Genomic DNA, 14,138 nt, shown 5'->3' with positions numbered 1-14,138 from the left:
ACCCCTTATTCTATACCATCTATGTCATGCACAGGTCCTACCCTTTCCAATGCATTCTAATTAATCACCACCACTTTCCCTGTCTTGATATCTAAACACAGATATCATTCCCTTTATCTATGGGCCATCCCTCTAAAATGTCCATTGAGTTCATTTAGCCCATGACTTTGTGTTCCATTTGTCATCACAGTCTTTCAAAGCAGGAGAGATGGTGTGCGGTCTTAGATTGTTGTGTGCTGAAGCCAGCTCTGGTTCCAACGCTACTGCACTTTGCTCAGTTTCATCGAAGTTCATTCTTCATTAAGCTGGGCAATTTCTTACTTTAATACCATTGATGTGGCATATAGCAACCATAAAAGAGATGACATACAGTATTATATAGCAATTAAACGTCATACAATTCAGTTCATTGGCTATTTTCACCCAAAATCAATCTCCTTGAGGTACACATCGGACTTTCCCATCCTTTCACATCACCCACCAAGTGCACCCAGGTCCTTGAGCAACAGCAATCCCATGAATGAGTTTGCCTTTGCCCAAAGGGGAAGTAACCCAGGCTGTCTTTCCCAGAATATTTTTTATTTGCACTACGGGGAGTTTATCTCCTTCTACAGTATGTAAAAGTTTTGATTGGGCAGGGCCAGCTCAATTATGAGCATTATTTGAAAAACAAGATTTGTTGCTTGGCTTTTCTTAAAAAAAAAAAAAAAAAAAAAAAAAAGCTTTTGAGTCTTTAGAAGGAAGAGAAAAAGCAAGCAGAAGTTAACAAAAAAAAAAGCTTCTTTCCAGGTATAGATTAAAAACACTTGGTCAAAACCAGTTGTTAGTGGTTTTGCTCCTATATCACTTTCAAAGTAGAGTGACTGATAATAAGGTAGATACCCTGCCTGTTTGCTCGACTGCATCAAGGTTGTAATTTCTTAAGCATGTGAAATTATATGAATCTGTACAATCTAAAACTATATTTGCATCTAGAAGTAGTTAACAATGACTTTCTGGGCCTGCAATCAGTACAGGAGGATGTTATGGTCTTAGGACTACTTTCACTTGGTCTGTGACTTTGTTTGCCTGAGACTTGTTAGTAATAAAATCAGAATGCAAGCAAACAGAGCTGGTAGTTCTTAACAAAAATTCTCTTCACCAAGAGTGTGAATATAGATACACATTTTCTAATTGAAGTGTGGTTTGCTTGAAGCATGGTTTGCTTTTGCATATTTGTAGTGAAACTAGTTCTGTGTGAGCTTTTTAAGATGTACACAGGCTCTCAAGTTTACTAAGGCCATAAAATAGTACTATCTGTGTGAAACCAAACTATCAGAACAGTTCGGATAAGTTAGAATTGAACACCACTTCTATACACTATTTTTTCCCCATTTAGGAAAGACTTGCTGCACAGCTGGTAGAAAAGGACAGCAATCTTCAAAAGTGGCGTGAAGAAAGAGATAAATTAGTAGAAGCTTTAGAAGTACAACTCAAGACTTTAGCTTCTAACACTACACAAAAAGATAAAGAAATAGCGGAACTGAAACAGGCTGCACTAAAGGATTCAGTAAAGGTTCGTCCTCTGTCTTGTTCCTTGTTGTTCCTCTCTTGTTGTTATCCATTAATTCTACAAAACACTATACTTGCTTTTTGCATTTTGGCTCTATTTTTTTGTTCTTAAATACTTGTCGTATTGAAACTGTTTGCAGCTAATTTAAAAAAAGCTTTATTTCTTTTGAAACTGATTTTGTAACAGTAACTGAAGTTTCAAAATACTTAGTAGTTCAAATAAACACTCAAGTCTGCTTCATCCTTTGATTACAAATCTGGAAATCTGAAACAGCTGTCAAATTTGCTGCCTTTTTCACAGCACAAAGGACTTAGTGAACAAATGGGAGGTGGACTTCTTATAACTCTACATAAGTAGAGTAAAATAAAAAATTTTGCATTGCATCTTCCCAGGCTATTATGTGACTTTTCTTCACTTTAAATAGTTGCCACTCATACATGAAACTATTGTCTTTTTGTTGGCTAGCTAGCTGTTTTAGCCTGCAATTCTAAAACTGATGCTACCATAATCGTGATTATGCTCATGTATATGTTAATTTCTCTTGCCAATCCTGCAATTTGTGGCAATTTTTGCTATGTTTACTAGGATAAGGAAACTGATACAGAAGAACTAAGAAAACAGCTGGCTGAAAAAGATTACTTTATAAAGGAATTGAAACGACGCATTAACCATGAGAGTCTTCAGTCTTTGGCAGAAGTACCTTTACCTGAAGGAAAAGATAAAATAGATCCGTCTGTAAACAAAGAGGTATGTTTGTTATATTTATAGAAAGTTTGTACTGATGATATGTTGTTAATAACTTCTGTTGTTTTCTCAGTATATATTTCAGCAACATTGGGAATCTCTCAAAAGTTAGTAGTTCTTTATACTTTATCTTTGGTTCCAAGTTCTTCATTCTTTCTCTCTCCCTCTTTCATGCTCACTCTCAGAAAAAAAGTACTTTAGTTAATAGAATACAACCTCTCTCTACATTATAGAACTTCAATACCTGAGGGAAAAAGTAGTGAACTAATCCAGGTTCTAGAGATTTGAAGACACAGTATTTGTGGTGTCATCTCAGTTTGGTTAGTATGGTATTGAGGATGGTATTGAGACTACTGATTCTAACTGAACCCTTGCGTGCTACTTGAACAGTATTTAATGAGGTAGTTCTCGTGTTAAACTGAATTAATGCTATGTGGCTCCATTGCTAGTTAATAATGAACAGGACTGAACATGGATTTCCTAACAGTCCTTCTCCTGTCTGCTAGAAGATGCACTTCTCCTCGTATTCAGTTTAGTTCTGCAACACCAAAATGTATCTCTTTACCTCTTTCCTGTTGTCCTGGTTTTGGCTGGGATGGAGTTAATTTTCTTCCTAGTAGCTGGTGATCTGGAGGTGGTAGAAACAGGTACTGTCAGCAGGGGTTAGAAAAATTTGTAGTAGAAATCCATAAACGTATTCATAAATGGATACTCTAAGGATTAGGCAGAAGTGTGCCTTCTGACACTTCTAATGCAACAGCTGAGAGTGCTGGGATATTATGGGGGGAACAGATGACAGGGTGGCCAGGATCACACATTATCCCTAAATAGCATCTCCCTTTGCCACTTTTGGAGGCAGAATATTGAACTGGATGGACTGTCAGTGAGACCCAGCAGGGCACATCTTATGATCACATCGTGAATAGATGTTGCTGACTTAAACTTGTGTTGTCTTTCAGCCCAGGTGTCCATTAGCTGTATGTGCTTGAGCTTTTATGTTGTAACTTTAGAAAACTCAAAATATTTTGAGGTTTACAGGCTAGCATAATCTTTACTAATTCTAAATATTTACAGTTTATGGAAAAACAAAGCAAGACTAATCCTATAGCTGGACAAAGTATTCCAGGAAGATATGATGAAGTTAAAGAGAATTATTCACTATCTCAGTGTTCTAGCAGTGCCTCTTCATTAAGTGAGGTTGGTATAAAACTTTAAATTTGAAAATTTTATGCAGTTGTATGGATTTTGCTAAATGCAGAATAGGGAAGCAAATATGTCCTGTTGCCTGAAGAATTCTAAAGTTTTATTCTGCAAATCCCTTTCTTAGTGATCAGATTACCTGGTTTAGTGGCTTTTTGTAGAAATAAAAGCTGTATAACATAATCATGTGAATAACTATATCTGACTTCAACTGAAGTCACCTGCAAAATATACATAAACCCTTTTAAATGGATGAGCAATAGCAGGGCAAATTGGATTTGCTTTCTTCTACTGCAGGATTCCTGTGTGTAGCTTTGTTAGCTAATGACGCTAACCATTCCTATGTAACTTTCTGATTGCTAAATCTTTCATGAAGCTGCAGTTATAAAGAAAAATGTTTTTATTAGCCAACTCCATTCTTGGGAATGCATTGGTACTGGTATTCCTACTCAAAATCACAGCAGAGCCTGTTGAAGAAGGTGACTACATCTTGGTTTTCCATGAGCTTTGATCACTTTCCTTTTGAGACCCAGCATAAGAAGCAACAGTAGCTAGTCTGTTTGAGACCCTACTAGCAGCAGTAGTAGCAGCCATGGGACATTTCTCGCCCCCAACCCCAGCAGCCCATCTTCCATGTTTCATTCAAACAGCTGCTGAATTAATTTTTGTATGCTAGACAGCAGCCGAACTGCTGCCACAGAGATGCAGGAGCTGGGGAGACCACAGCTCTGACTTTCTTGCTGATTTTACTAAGAAAAACAGGGTTGGGCTGGTGGTGGAAGGTAAGTGCTGCTGGGGAAGAAGAGCAAGTTTGCACCAAGCAAACTGAGCTTTCCATCCCACTCTCACTATGCAGTTCTTGCGGTTTGGCTGTAAGCAGGTACAAGACAAGGTCTTCACCTTGTGGGCAATGGTGCTGCCTGAATGCCTGCTCTTCCTCTAGAGAACAGACACTGCTGTAGAAGTCTCTCATAGGTTGAATTTGGCTTGTAGCTTGCCAGAAGGACCTTGTTACTTACACAATTAACTTCTCTAGTGTCGAAGAGGAAGGGAAAGCTCCCTAAATATAAGCAAGAGAAAGATTATACTTTTCTCTCAAAAGCTCCTATTACTGCCTAGTTCCTAAGGAGCAGCAGAGTTAAGATGAAGAAAATCATGTCAATTCCACTACTGCTAGCTGTGAAAGCTGTGACTAGCTGTCTCTGCGCTTGAGGAAAATGACTTGGAAACAAAATATCAGGCTGAGTTCAGCAAGGAAAACTTTTAAGTTCTGTGATCATAGATAGAAATGTTAACTTCTTAAAATATAACAAAAAAGTTTTTAAAAAAAAGAGTTAAACTCTACTATAGTTGAAGTAGATTTCTTCACTTCTATTAAGTGTTCTGAAAGCTAACAGCTGGAAAATGGTATGCTTGCTTTGCAATCCACTGGGGAGGGACATGTATTATAGTTGTTTTAACTCAAATTATTTTAAAACTTGTTTTCTTAAAATTTCCATATGCTTGCAGGACCATTCAGAAATTGTCCTTGACTCTTCTGAAGTGTCCACAGAAAATGGAAAAACTAGTCGGTTCCCAAAACCAGAGATGGAAATCCAGTTCACACCTCTGCAACCCAATAAGATGGAGGTGAAGCACCAGGGCAGCACCTTACCAGTCACAGTTAAAATGCTCAAGCCAAGAAAGAAAAGGAAGAGTGAAGAGATGGATGAGGTATGACCTAGACCAACCAACAAAATATGTTGTGCAGTTTTTCAATGTATTACTCTAATAATTTGTTAAAATCCTTTTTATCTTCTGATTCTCACTGAGATCCTCAGGATGTATCTAGGGTATATTTAAACCTCTTCCCCCTTCCTCACCCCCCGTGGTGGATCTCTGGGCTGTGTTGAATAACAACGTAGACTTCAATTTATCCAGACTCTGGCTCCTTGCCCCTGATTTGCACTTTCTCTTTGCCTTTTGCATTTCACTCTCCCTGCTGGTACCATTTGCTCCTGTGTCCAGCTCTGATCTGTGGGATTACAGACCAGTTCTATAGAATTGCTGCTTTTGGTTTAGGCAATAATTGGTATCAGTTATAATCTCTTCTAATAGGCAATTACAAGCTAAGCCCTTGGGCTTAATCAATGCTTTTCAGAGTTTCAAGACCACTTCCTCTGACTATTTCTCCAGCCTGTGTTTTCTTTGATCTCTTTGTACTTAAAGGGACTATACAAAACTAATTGCACCAGCACCTGAACTTCCTTGTTTTCTGTAGACCTTAATTCCTCTTTACTCCCTTCCCTTCAGTTGTGCTAGGTTATATGCTCCAGCCTACTTAATGTGCTGTAGTGTTTACATGTGAGACTAAGGCACCACAGCAGTTCAAGGTGGTAAAAATCTTCACTGCTCCTATCTGAACTGCATCTTCCTTTCCTCTGCATTTTTATGAGCCTTAGCACCAGCTATCTCTAAGACACTTGGAAAGGCTGTGAACCGCTAAGACCACATTGTGGTGGTACTTACATACTTGTAATCCTACTTAGGGGGTTTATGAATCTCTATGCTTATAATGACTTTTGAAGGTGACAGGTGGGTATGAGGGAGATGACCTGTGGATGATTTGGCTAGGTGGTAAGTGATGTGTTTCAGTGAGTGAGCTTATCTCTGCTGGAGAGTGAAATATCTGATGCTTTTCTAGTGTTTCTCATTCAAGCATTCCCAAGTGATTTTTTTTTTAAATGTCCTAGTAAAATAGTTAAGGGAAATAATCACTTCAGTGATTAGTGTTCAACAGTACTTCAATAAACTAATTTTGTTAAACCTGGATTGCAAATGTAACTGTTAAAAGCTGTGTAAGTTAATTCATCTGGAATTCAACACTTCATTCTGGAATAACGTATAGAGTTGACTTAAACTTCTTGTGTCTTGAAGCAATTTTCTTAGAGTAGTATTCTCTCAGGCTGCTGGAAAAGTAGGTGTAAAAATAACCACCCTTTTGAAGGCGCTGAAAAAGTACTGAACCTTACCTGCAGATGAATATATTTCATCTAACATCGTTATCCAAGTTTTTAGAGAAGACTGTTTTACCAATCCATTTAAATCCTTTCGTAGTGTAGTAGTCCATGTTCATACCCTTATGGGATATCATTTAGCTAAGTAACTTTTCAATAACAAGGAACTAAATTTAAAAGTATCTTATTGCTCTCTTATTCACCTGAACGTTACTCTTAAATATTATTTTCATGTTACATATGCCAAACAGAAATAGATTATGAAATGATTCAGTAACTTTAACTGCCACAAGTCTACTGAAGACACAATTTGTTTTTTTAAATTTCCTGAAACTGAAAAGCACATTGTCAGCACTAAAACTAAGGACTGAGGGGAAACCTGTGGTGCTAAAAAAAACACGTACTGCTCATCTCAAATTTTTGAAAAAGAAAACAAAACCCCCTTGTTTTTTTATAAACAAGCAAAACTAAATATTTTGCAGAGACTCCCTTTTAATTAAACAAATCAAAAAAATCCTCTTTCCCTTTTCTGACACTGTTATCAGTTGGTATGGCTATCAGTTATCTGAAACCTCTTGGTACCGCTTCACAAAATAGAAGACTTCTTTTAATGACAGCTTAACAATGGTACTATGCTACCAACCTGTTTTTATAGTTGTCACCATAAATCTGAATTTACACTTAGATTTATTGAGTTAATCTCAACTTTTGTGTTTGCTTGTCAAATATCTTAAAGCCAAAAGCATACGAAATAATGGAGGGAAGAAAATAGTAAATGTCAGAATGGTTTGAATACAGGTAACTTCTAGTTCCCTTCCACAAGTTTGTTTAGCATTAATTTGCATTTGAATAGTTACCTCTATTCAGCATTAGCCAATGCCTCTGTACTGTTAGTCATAGCACTTAAACAGTGGCTGCTTCTGTAATATAAATAGTTGCTGTCCTTTCCAGAAGAATTCTAGTTAAAATTTGTCATATTTATTTTCTTAGGATTTTGTGAAAACTGAGAACAAGAAAAATGCAAAACCTGCTATGTCTGATTCACCTTCTACAAACAACAAGAAAATGGTTTGGTTTTGTTCTATTTTTGAAGTTAGTTTGGCCTTTTCTGTAAAGGTGGACTTGTGAAAGGAGCAAATGTTCTTATGCAGCAGTATCATATCCTTATCTACGTACTTGAATAGGATTCTTAAGTACTTATGTTGTCTTCCTACTAAACTCTATAAGCTAAGCAAAGAGAAATAAGTCTGTATTTGCCGAGAATGTGTACTAGCTGCGGTGTACAATGATTCAAAGGGAAGCATGTTGCATATTGAATAGTTATGAAGACTGGTTTGAACATACTATTAGCATATGTGATATTACAGGCAATACTTTTGAAGTAAAACTAAGCTTCCTGTCATCTATATGACAATTATGAAAAGATGATTTTTGGCCTTAGTAATAACCTGGACAGGTTCAGAGGGTGGGTACTAGATTTATTTTCCCCATCAGTTCCCTCCTGTTTTATTTATAACTAGAACAGCTTGTCTAATGGAATACTCTACAACTTTGAATCTACTTTAAAAAAAAAAAACACAAAACAAAAAAAACCAATTTGTTTTCTATATTACTTGTGCCCTTAAATGTATTGTGTGAAACTTTGACAATTTTTTTTTCTTCTGGGTATAAAATGAGATTGTCTACATTGCTTGCTGTGGTAGTATCATTAGTGTAATGAACAGAGGTGTCAGTAGCAAAGCTCAAAATGTCAGCTTGAAAATAACACTGAAGCCAAGTAAACAGGAATTAAACTTGAAGATAAGTCAATTTTCAACCCCCAAAATGATCTTGTATTTCTGCACAGATATCTACTACACGGTCATTTAGAAAAGAATACCCCTTAAGAAAGCAAGAATCTACTTCAAGTAAAAAGTCAGCTAAAAAGAAAGATGGAACACTACAAAAAATTGGAGATTTTTTTCAAAGTTCTCCTAATATTATTCACTCTAGAGGTTTGTACAGAATAAATAAGGTTTATTCCATATTGTCTGGGCATTGTAGAATGGCTTTTTTTCTACTGTAATCTATTAATATATATGTTGTTAAATTACATGTTCGCTGCATTAAGTTGTTCTTTCATTTATGAAATAATGGGGTCTGAACTCTGAGGCCTGCTATATTGAATCTTGCAGAGTAGAAAAGGCTGTCTTGATTGCAAGGACCACATGGTTCTAAAGTTTAGGTTAAGTGTGAAAAGTAAACCAGGTGGAATGAAGGGACGTGGTATGGAATATGTGCATATAAATTTATCATAAAAGCAATGATAATTGTTAAGGTCCAAATGTCTGAGTTCTTGCTTACAGTAAAACAGTTAAAAGCAACTTCAGAAACTTGCCCTACTGCTCAAAAAAAACCACCCCACCCCCCCCACCCCCCCAAAAAAAAGAGCTGAATCCAAACTCCAAATCTTACCTTGTTCTATAAGCAATCCCTCTTCTCCCTCCCCCGCCTCCCCTGCTTTGTTTCTGTGGAAACTGTATTAATGATTTTTGATGTACGTATGTGGGATGGGAAGATTAGTTCTACAGAATCTAAAAGCCAATGTCTCATGAAAATATTTGGAAGACTTCAATAAACTGACTATGAAGCAATTAGTGGATTTTATTAAGTTTAAGCTTAGCCTTGGGAAGATTAACTGCTAGGACTTTCCACTGAAGAATATATTTTCATTCTTTCCTCCAGTAAGGCATGATCTCTGAGTTACTGTGTTTTTAAAAATAAAGATTAAAATTAGCAGACAGCACAAAGAATCACCAGCATTAAATTCTAAAAGATGCTATGATTTGGTTGGTTAAAACAAGGTCCGTCATTATTCAGTTGTGGACAGTTAAAATTAAGATCTCTGTACCAACTTGAAAACTTAACGTGCTACAGAGTACATCTTACTTATCTGCTGTAAGACAATATAGATGAGGACAGTGGAATGTTTAAAATTTTCCAGGTTTGTCAGATTGGTTCCATGGGGACAACACATCATTATCAATGGAATCCAAATTCAGACTACTCAAAACTTCACCCTGAAAATACTTAATTTGAGCAAATGAGTTCTAGTTTGTAACCTTTATTACATGTCCTGTATTTTTTTCCTCTTTTTTATAACTTAGTATTGTTCAGGATTTCTTCTTTCTTTCGAGCTCATAATATGCATGTGCTCATCTTTTTATAGATCTAGTACTAGTTTGATAAAGCTATACAAGTGTATAGAGAAAATTGACTCTATGCTGTACTTTTGGCAGCACAAAGTGAAGCCTGTTGTTCAACTCCTGTTGAAGTGTTAAACTTCTAGTGAAATCTGAATCCTAATTGATTTTTAATGTGCTATTTAAATGTGTCCTTTAAGTTTTTGCATCTGAAGCTATAGAAAACTGCTTCCAGCTATAGAAAAGTGGTAGTCAAATACCACTTCTGAATTTTTATACTTAAATGTCGGGCTACATCTGTTTCATTTTTAAACTGTTTTTAATAAAGCTTGCTTTATTCATTAATTTTGAGGCTCACAAAACCAGCAAGACATTGATTTACGGTAAAATTTTTCTTCCAGCAAAGCAGCTGATTGCGACAATAAGCTCTCCCAAGTCTGCAGAACCAGAAAGTATCAAAGAAAATGAGCTCAAGCCAAAACGAGCTAAGAGAAAGCTGTATTCAACTGACATTTCTTGCCCTCTGGATATCCCTGCTTCTTCTGTAAGTGACTACAGGTTACTGTTCCGTCCACTGTAATGTATTTCTGTAATCTTGGCTTCAAGTAAACTATTAGGGGGTGGAACAAACCTGAACGTCTGATCAAGTTGCAGAAGCGATTTGAAAGTACTGACTTATTTCTTGATTCTACCTAACCATTCCTTTTGGTCTTCCTGCTGCTTTACTTAATTTTCTCCGTTTTCTCACCTATCTTCTCTGTGTTTGACTGCTGACTTACTGTATAGGTGATACAGCAATCATGGAGATATCTTTAAATTTGGATTCATAGATATCTTAGCTGTGGTATGTGGAGGATTCCTTTTTCCTCTACTACAGCAATTGAGTCGTAATTTTTTTTCCAGTAGTTGGTGTTCATTTAAGTGTAGCATAAAGGGAGAATAGAAATAGAGACCATTAAGGGATCCATAGATTTGGAATAGCATGATTGAAATATGAAAGATAAGGGTCTGCATGTATGATTAACTTTGCAGGGCAAGTGAGCACCTAAGGTAATTTCCGATTCCATTTATGCCCAGCTGATATTTGGGTTACTTTAGGATGTGGATACATCCATGCTTTTCCAAAGCACAGTTAGATAGCCTTCTGGGTGTGCTCAAATTGTGTTGCCCTGTCTAAGCCAGCCTATAAAGGGTCTTATAGGCCAGGGCTTGATGTATTGTTTTTGAAATCCAACTTTATGACTTTGAACAGTAACTATAGTGCTGAGTGTACTCTTGCTCAGTTGGAAGTACATCTCTTCATTATGTTCAATCCTTTCTTCCCTTCACTATGGTGAGCGTTTGCCCATACTGAGATATCCTGTTGAATTTTCTGTAAATTGTACGAACAGATGTGGCAGAAACCAAAATGCTGTCCATAGGAGGATGAAGAAAATGACAGAAATGCAGAGCAAAAGAAGCTAAGAAGCTTGGAAGTGAAAGGAAAAGTGAAAGACTGAATCCCAGGAAAATTGGAGAAAGCTAAAGGAATTTAAGCTAAAAATATGTTTTCTGAACACTTTCTGTTTCACAAAATGAGTATTAGAGATTTTAAGCAAGACCTGCTTTCAGATCACATTTTTCTGTGGGTTTCAGTATTTGTTTAACAAAAACATAATTTTGTATGTTCCCAGTATTTGTTGCTTATTGTGATGCACTAAAATGGTCTCTATCCCGGAGAGACCTCTGACTAAAAGACAATAGGCAAATTTCATTCTGAAAACAGCTTCTGGGAAAAAACATATTGTTGGTTACACGGATCTAAAAGTGCATGTCATTGGTCTCTGAAGAAATGCTGAGTAACTCTTGAAATAATTGGTTTTTTTCAGATCTTTATAGAACAAAAAGAGAAGGAAAGTGATCATCTAATCATCAAGCGACGTCTACGATCAAGAACAGCTAAATAATCTTGCAAAAGCATGTTTGTTTCCTAGTTCGGGCATGTTTCCTTTGTATAATTTCAGCTGGTTGTATATAGGAAGTAATAGATTAGTGGCGCTCCGAAATCTGTATATAGATGTATAGAATTGTTCTGATGGCTTCCAGTTCTGACTCCATTAAAGCTGAAATACTGTTCAAGAAAGCTTGTGTCTGAATTTTTTGGTTTTTAATTGCGTCTGTGGAAGTGTTCGTAATTTACCCATTGTGCAGTAGGAGCTATGCCTGTGTGGAATGGTTTAAGTTGCTTTTTTCAGGTGGCCAGTATACCTACCATAACTGGAGTGGAAAAAAAGAGTACATATCAAAACTTGTATGTCCTTAAGTTCTTTAAAAAGATGTTTAAAAATTCTGTGAAGGGGCAAAATTAAGGAATTAGCACTATGTGGAGAAATAAGATGATTTTCATCACTTGTGTGATTTTAACTGTATTCTATTTACTCTTCTAAATGAAGTAATTTATAAGCATAATATTCTTTCTTTGGGGATTATAATATCCATAAATAATTAAAATCTGCTATTAGAAGTGACCCACTCTCGGATAGACATTTGACATTTTATTCTAAGCATCCAGCTTGCTCAACTAGAACAGCTACATTTTATGTAGTAAGGTTTCAGCTTATCAGTGACTGAAACCAAAAGTGGTTTAAGTGTTTACTCATCGATGTAGCGTTTACCTAAGTCACAGGCAGTGACTGTGTTTCATAGGATTTTGCATTGTTTGAACAACAACACTGGTCGTCTTTCAGAGCTGAAATTACTTTGACAATGACCTGTTCTTGACATGGATGAAGCAAGACAATCCCAGCAAGTGATCATTTACTCTAACTTCTTGCTTTATGCAGCTTTCTTATTTTTATTTTCTTGAATTAGTGCCAACCATATATTGTTTTTACTTGGACTATTGGATTATTTTGATTATTACTTCATTATGGTCTGTTTCACCCATTGTATCTACAATTCTATGATACCTTTTTGTTCAAAGATTTCTTTATCAATCTGTTTTGCACATACGTAGTGTTTAGCACCATAGGAAGAGTATCTTGTTTACAAGATTGCCTTTTGAGGTTTAGTTTTGGCCTGACCACAAAAATTTTTCAGAAGTTCTCTGTCAACATCCAGTTTGAGATTTTTTTTTTTCCCCTTCCTCCACACCATACTGGTTCATCAGCAACAACCAGTTGGTCTGTAGAGGCAATGATAGTTTGCTTATACAGCCAGATAAGTGCTACTCATTTTTGATAGTACAGCTGCAACCTTACTGTCCTTCAGAAATTATTCCATGATGTAACAGTTATAAGTGTATGTTTGTTTTCTCAGACTGCTGCTCTGTATTGTCTTTTGTTAGATAGAAGAAAAAAAATATCAGACTCACTGACACAAACATGAGATTAAAATTGTCTTTTTTCTTGAAAGAAAAAAGTGACTTTAAATGCCTGTTGCAGTTTAAAGGTATCATATTTGTTATTAAAGCTAAAAATGCAAATCAATATGAAGATAGTCATTAGTCACTTCTTAGGAGAAGTAGTTTTCCTTGAATTGTTACATGACTATAGCTTAAATGTGGATAACAACGCTGTGAGTCAGTTTAGTGGCAACAAACTCCTATATGGTTTTCTCTGCTGTTCTCCAGTAGATTGTCTGAGCATTAAATGTCTCTTCATAAGGATAATGCATAGTTCAGTTCTGTAGGTCCTGACTTGTAAGATCAGATTCTCATGCTAAGTTACTTCTCTGGTTTCCCAACTGTAAGACAGAGTTGTACCCCTATACTCCTCCTTATCTTGTCCTTAACAAAGAAAGACTGATGTTGTGTTCTTTCTAACTTGAAAGTGGCAAAGTGAACCTGACTGACAAATCGTTCAGCTCTTCCATTGCTTCATCTTTTTGGCTTCATCTTCTGTCTGTATGAATGAGAACTCAGATTTCCTTTTTATTAGTTCATGCTTGGTATTGCCATCTTGTTTCTTCCCTCTCTTCATTCTAATAGAAAAATGTAAAATCCAGGTGATGGTCAGATAATTCTAAATAAAAATAAATGCACTGTCATTTAATATCTCTTTACAGGTAAGATTTTATACTTTGAGCCCCTTTGTCCTTCCCCAGATCTTCTGTTTTCTGTTATCTGTAGTCCAGGTATCTGGTTGTTGTGGTTTAGCCCCAGCCAGCAACTAAGCACCACGCAGCCGCTTGCTCACTCCCCTTGCCCCAGTGGGATGGGGGAGAGAATCAGAGGAGGAAGAGTGAGAAACACTCCTGGGTTGAGATAAGAACAGTTTAATAATTGAAATAAAGTAAAATAGTAATGATGATAATAACAATATAATAATAATAATAATAATATACAAAGCAAGTGATGCACAATGCAATTGCTCACCACCCGCCAACCCATACCCAGACAGCTCCTGAGCAATGATTGCTGCTCCCTGGCCAACTCCCCCCAGTTTATATACTGAGCATGACGTCATATGGCATGGAATAGCCCTT

At 36.5% G+C, this 14,138-nt stretch overlaps 1 protein-coding gene across 1 annotated transcript in view; it reads left to right on the top strand.

The window, feature by feature from the left end:
- The window catches only part of KIF20B (kinesin family member 20B), a 41,475-nt gene extending 29,804 nt beyond the window's left edge, over positions 1-11,671 (top strand). Inside the window, exons 26-33 of the mRNA XM_075717586.1 lie at positions 1,379-1,549; positions 2,144-2,299; positions 3,371-3,493; positions 5,006-5,209; positions 7,483-7,560; positions 8,339-8,486; positions 10,076-10,218; positions 11,543-11,671. Of these exons, the coding sequence (XP_075573701.1) occupies positions 1,379-1,549; positions 2,144-2,299; positions 3,371-3,493; positions 5,006-5,209; positions 7,483-7,560; positions 8,339-8,486; positions 10,076-10,218; positions 11,543-11,620 (1,101 nt within the window). The 3' untranslated portion in view covers positions 11,621-11,671. The remainder of the gene's footprint in view (positions 1-1,378; positions 1,550-2,143; positions 2,300-3,370; positions 3,494-5,005; positions 5,210-7,482; positions 7,561-8,338; positions 8,487-10,075; positions 10,219-11,542) is intronic.
- The last annotated feature ends 2,467 nt before the right edge of the window (positions 11,672-14,138 follow it).

The sequence above is a fragment of the Pelecanus crispus genome, chromosome 10 (genome assembly GCF_030463565.1).
Source record: "Pelecanus crispus isolate bPelCri1 chromosome 10, bPelCri1.pri, whole genome shotgun sequence".
Classification (NCBI taxonomy): Eukaryota; Metazoa; Chordata; class Aves; order Pelecaniformes; family Pelecanidae; genus Pelecanus; species Pelecanus crispus.
This window is presented reverse-complemented; position numbering and strand designations above follow the sequence as displayed.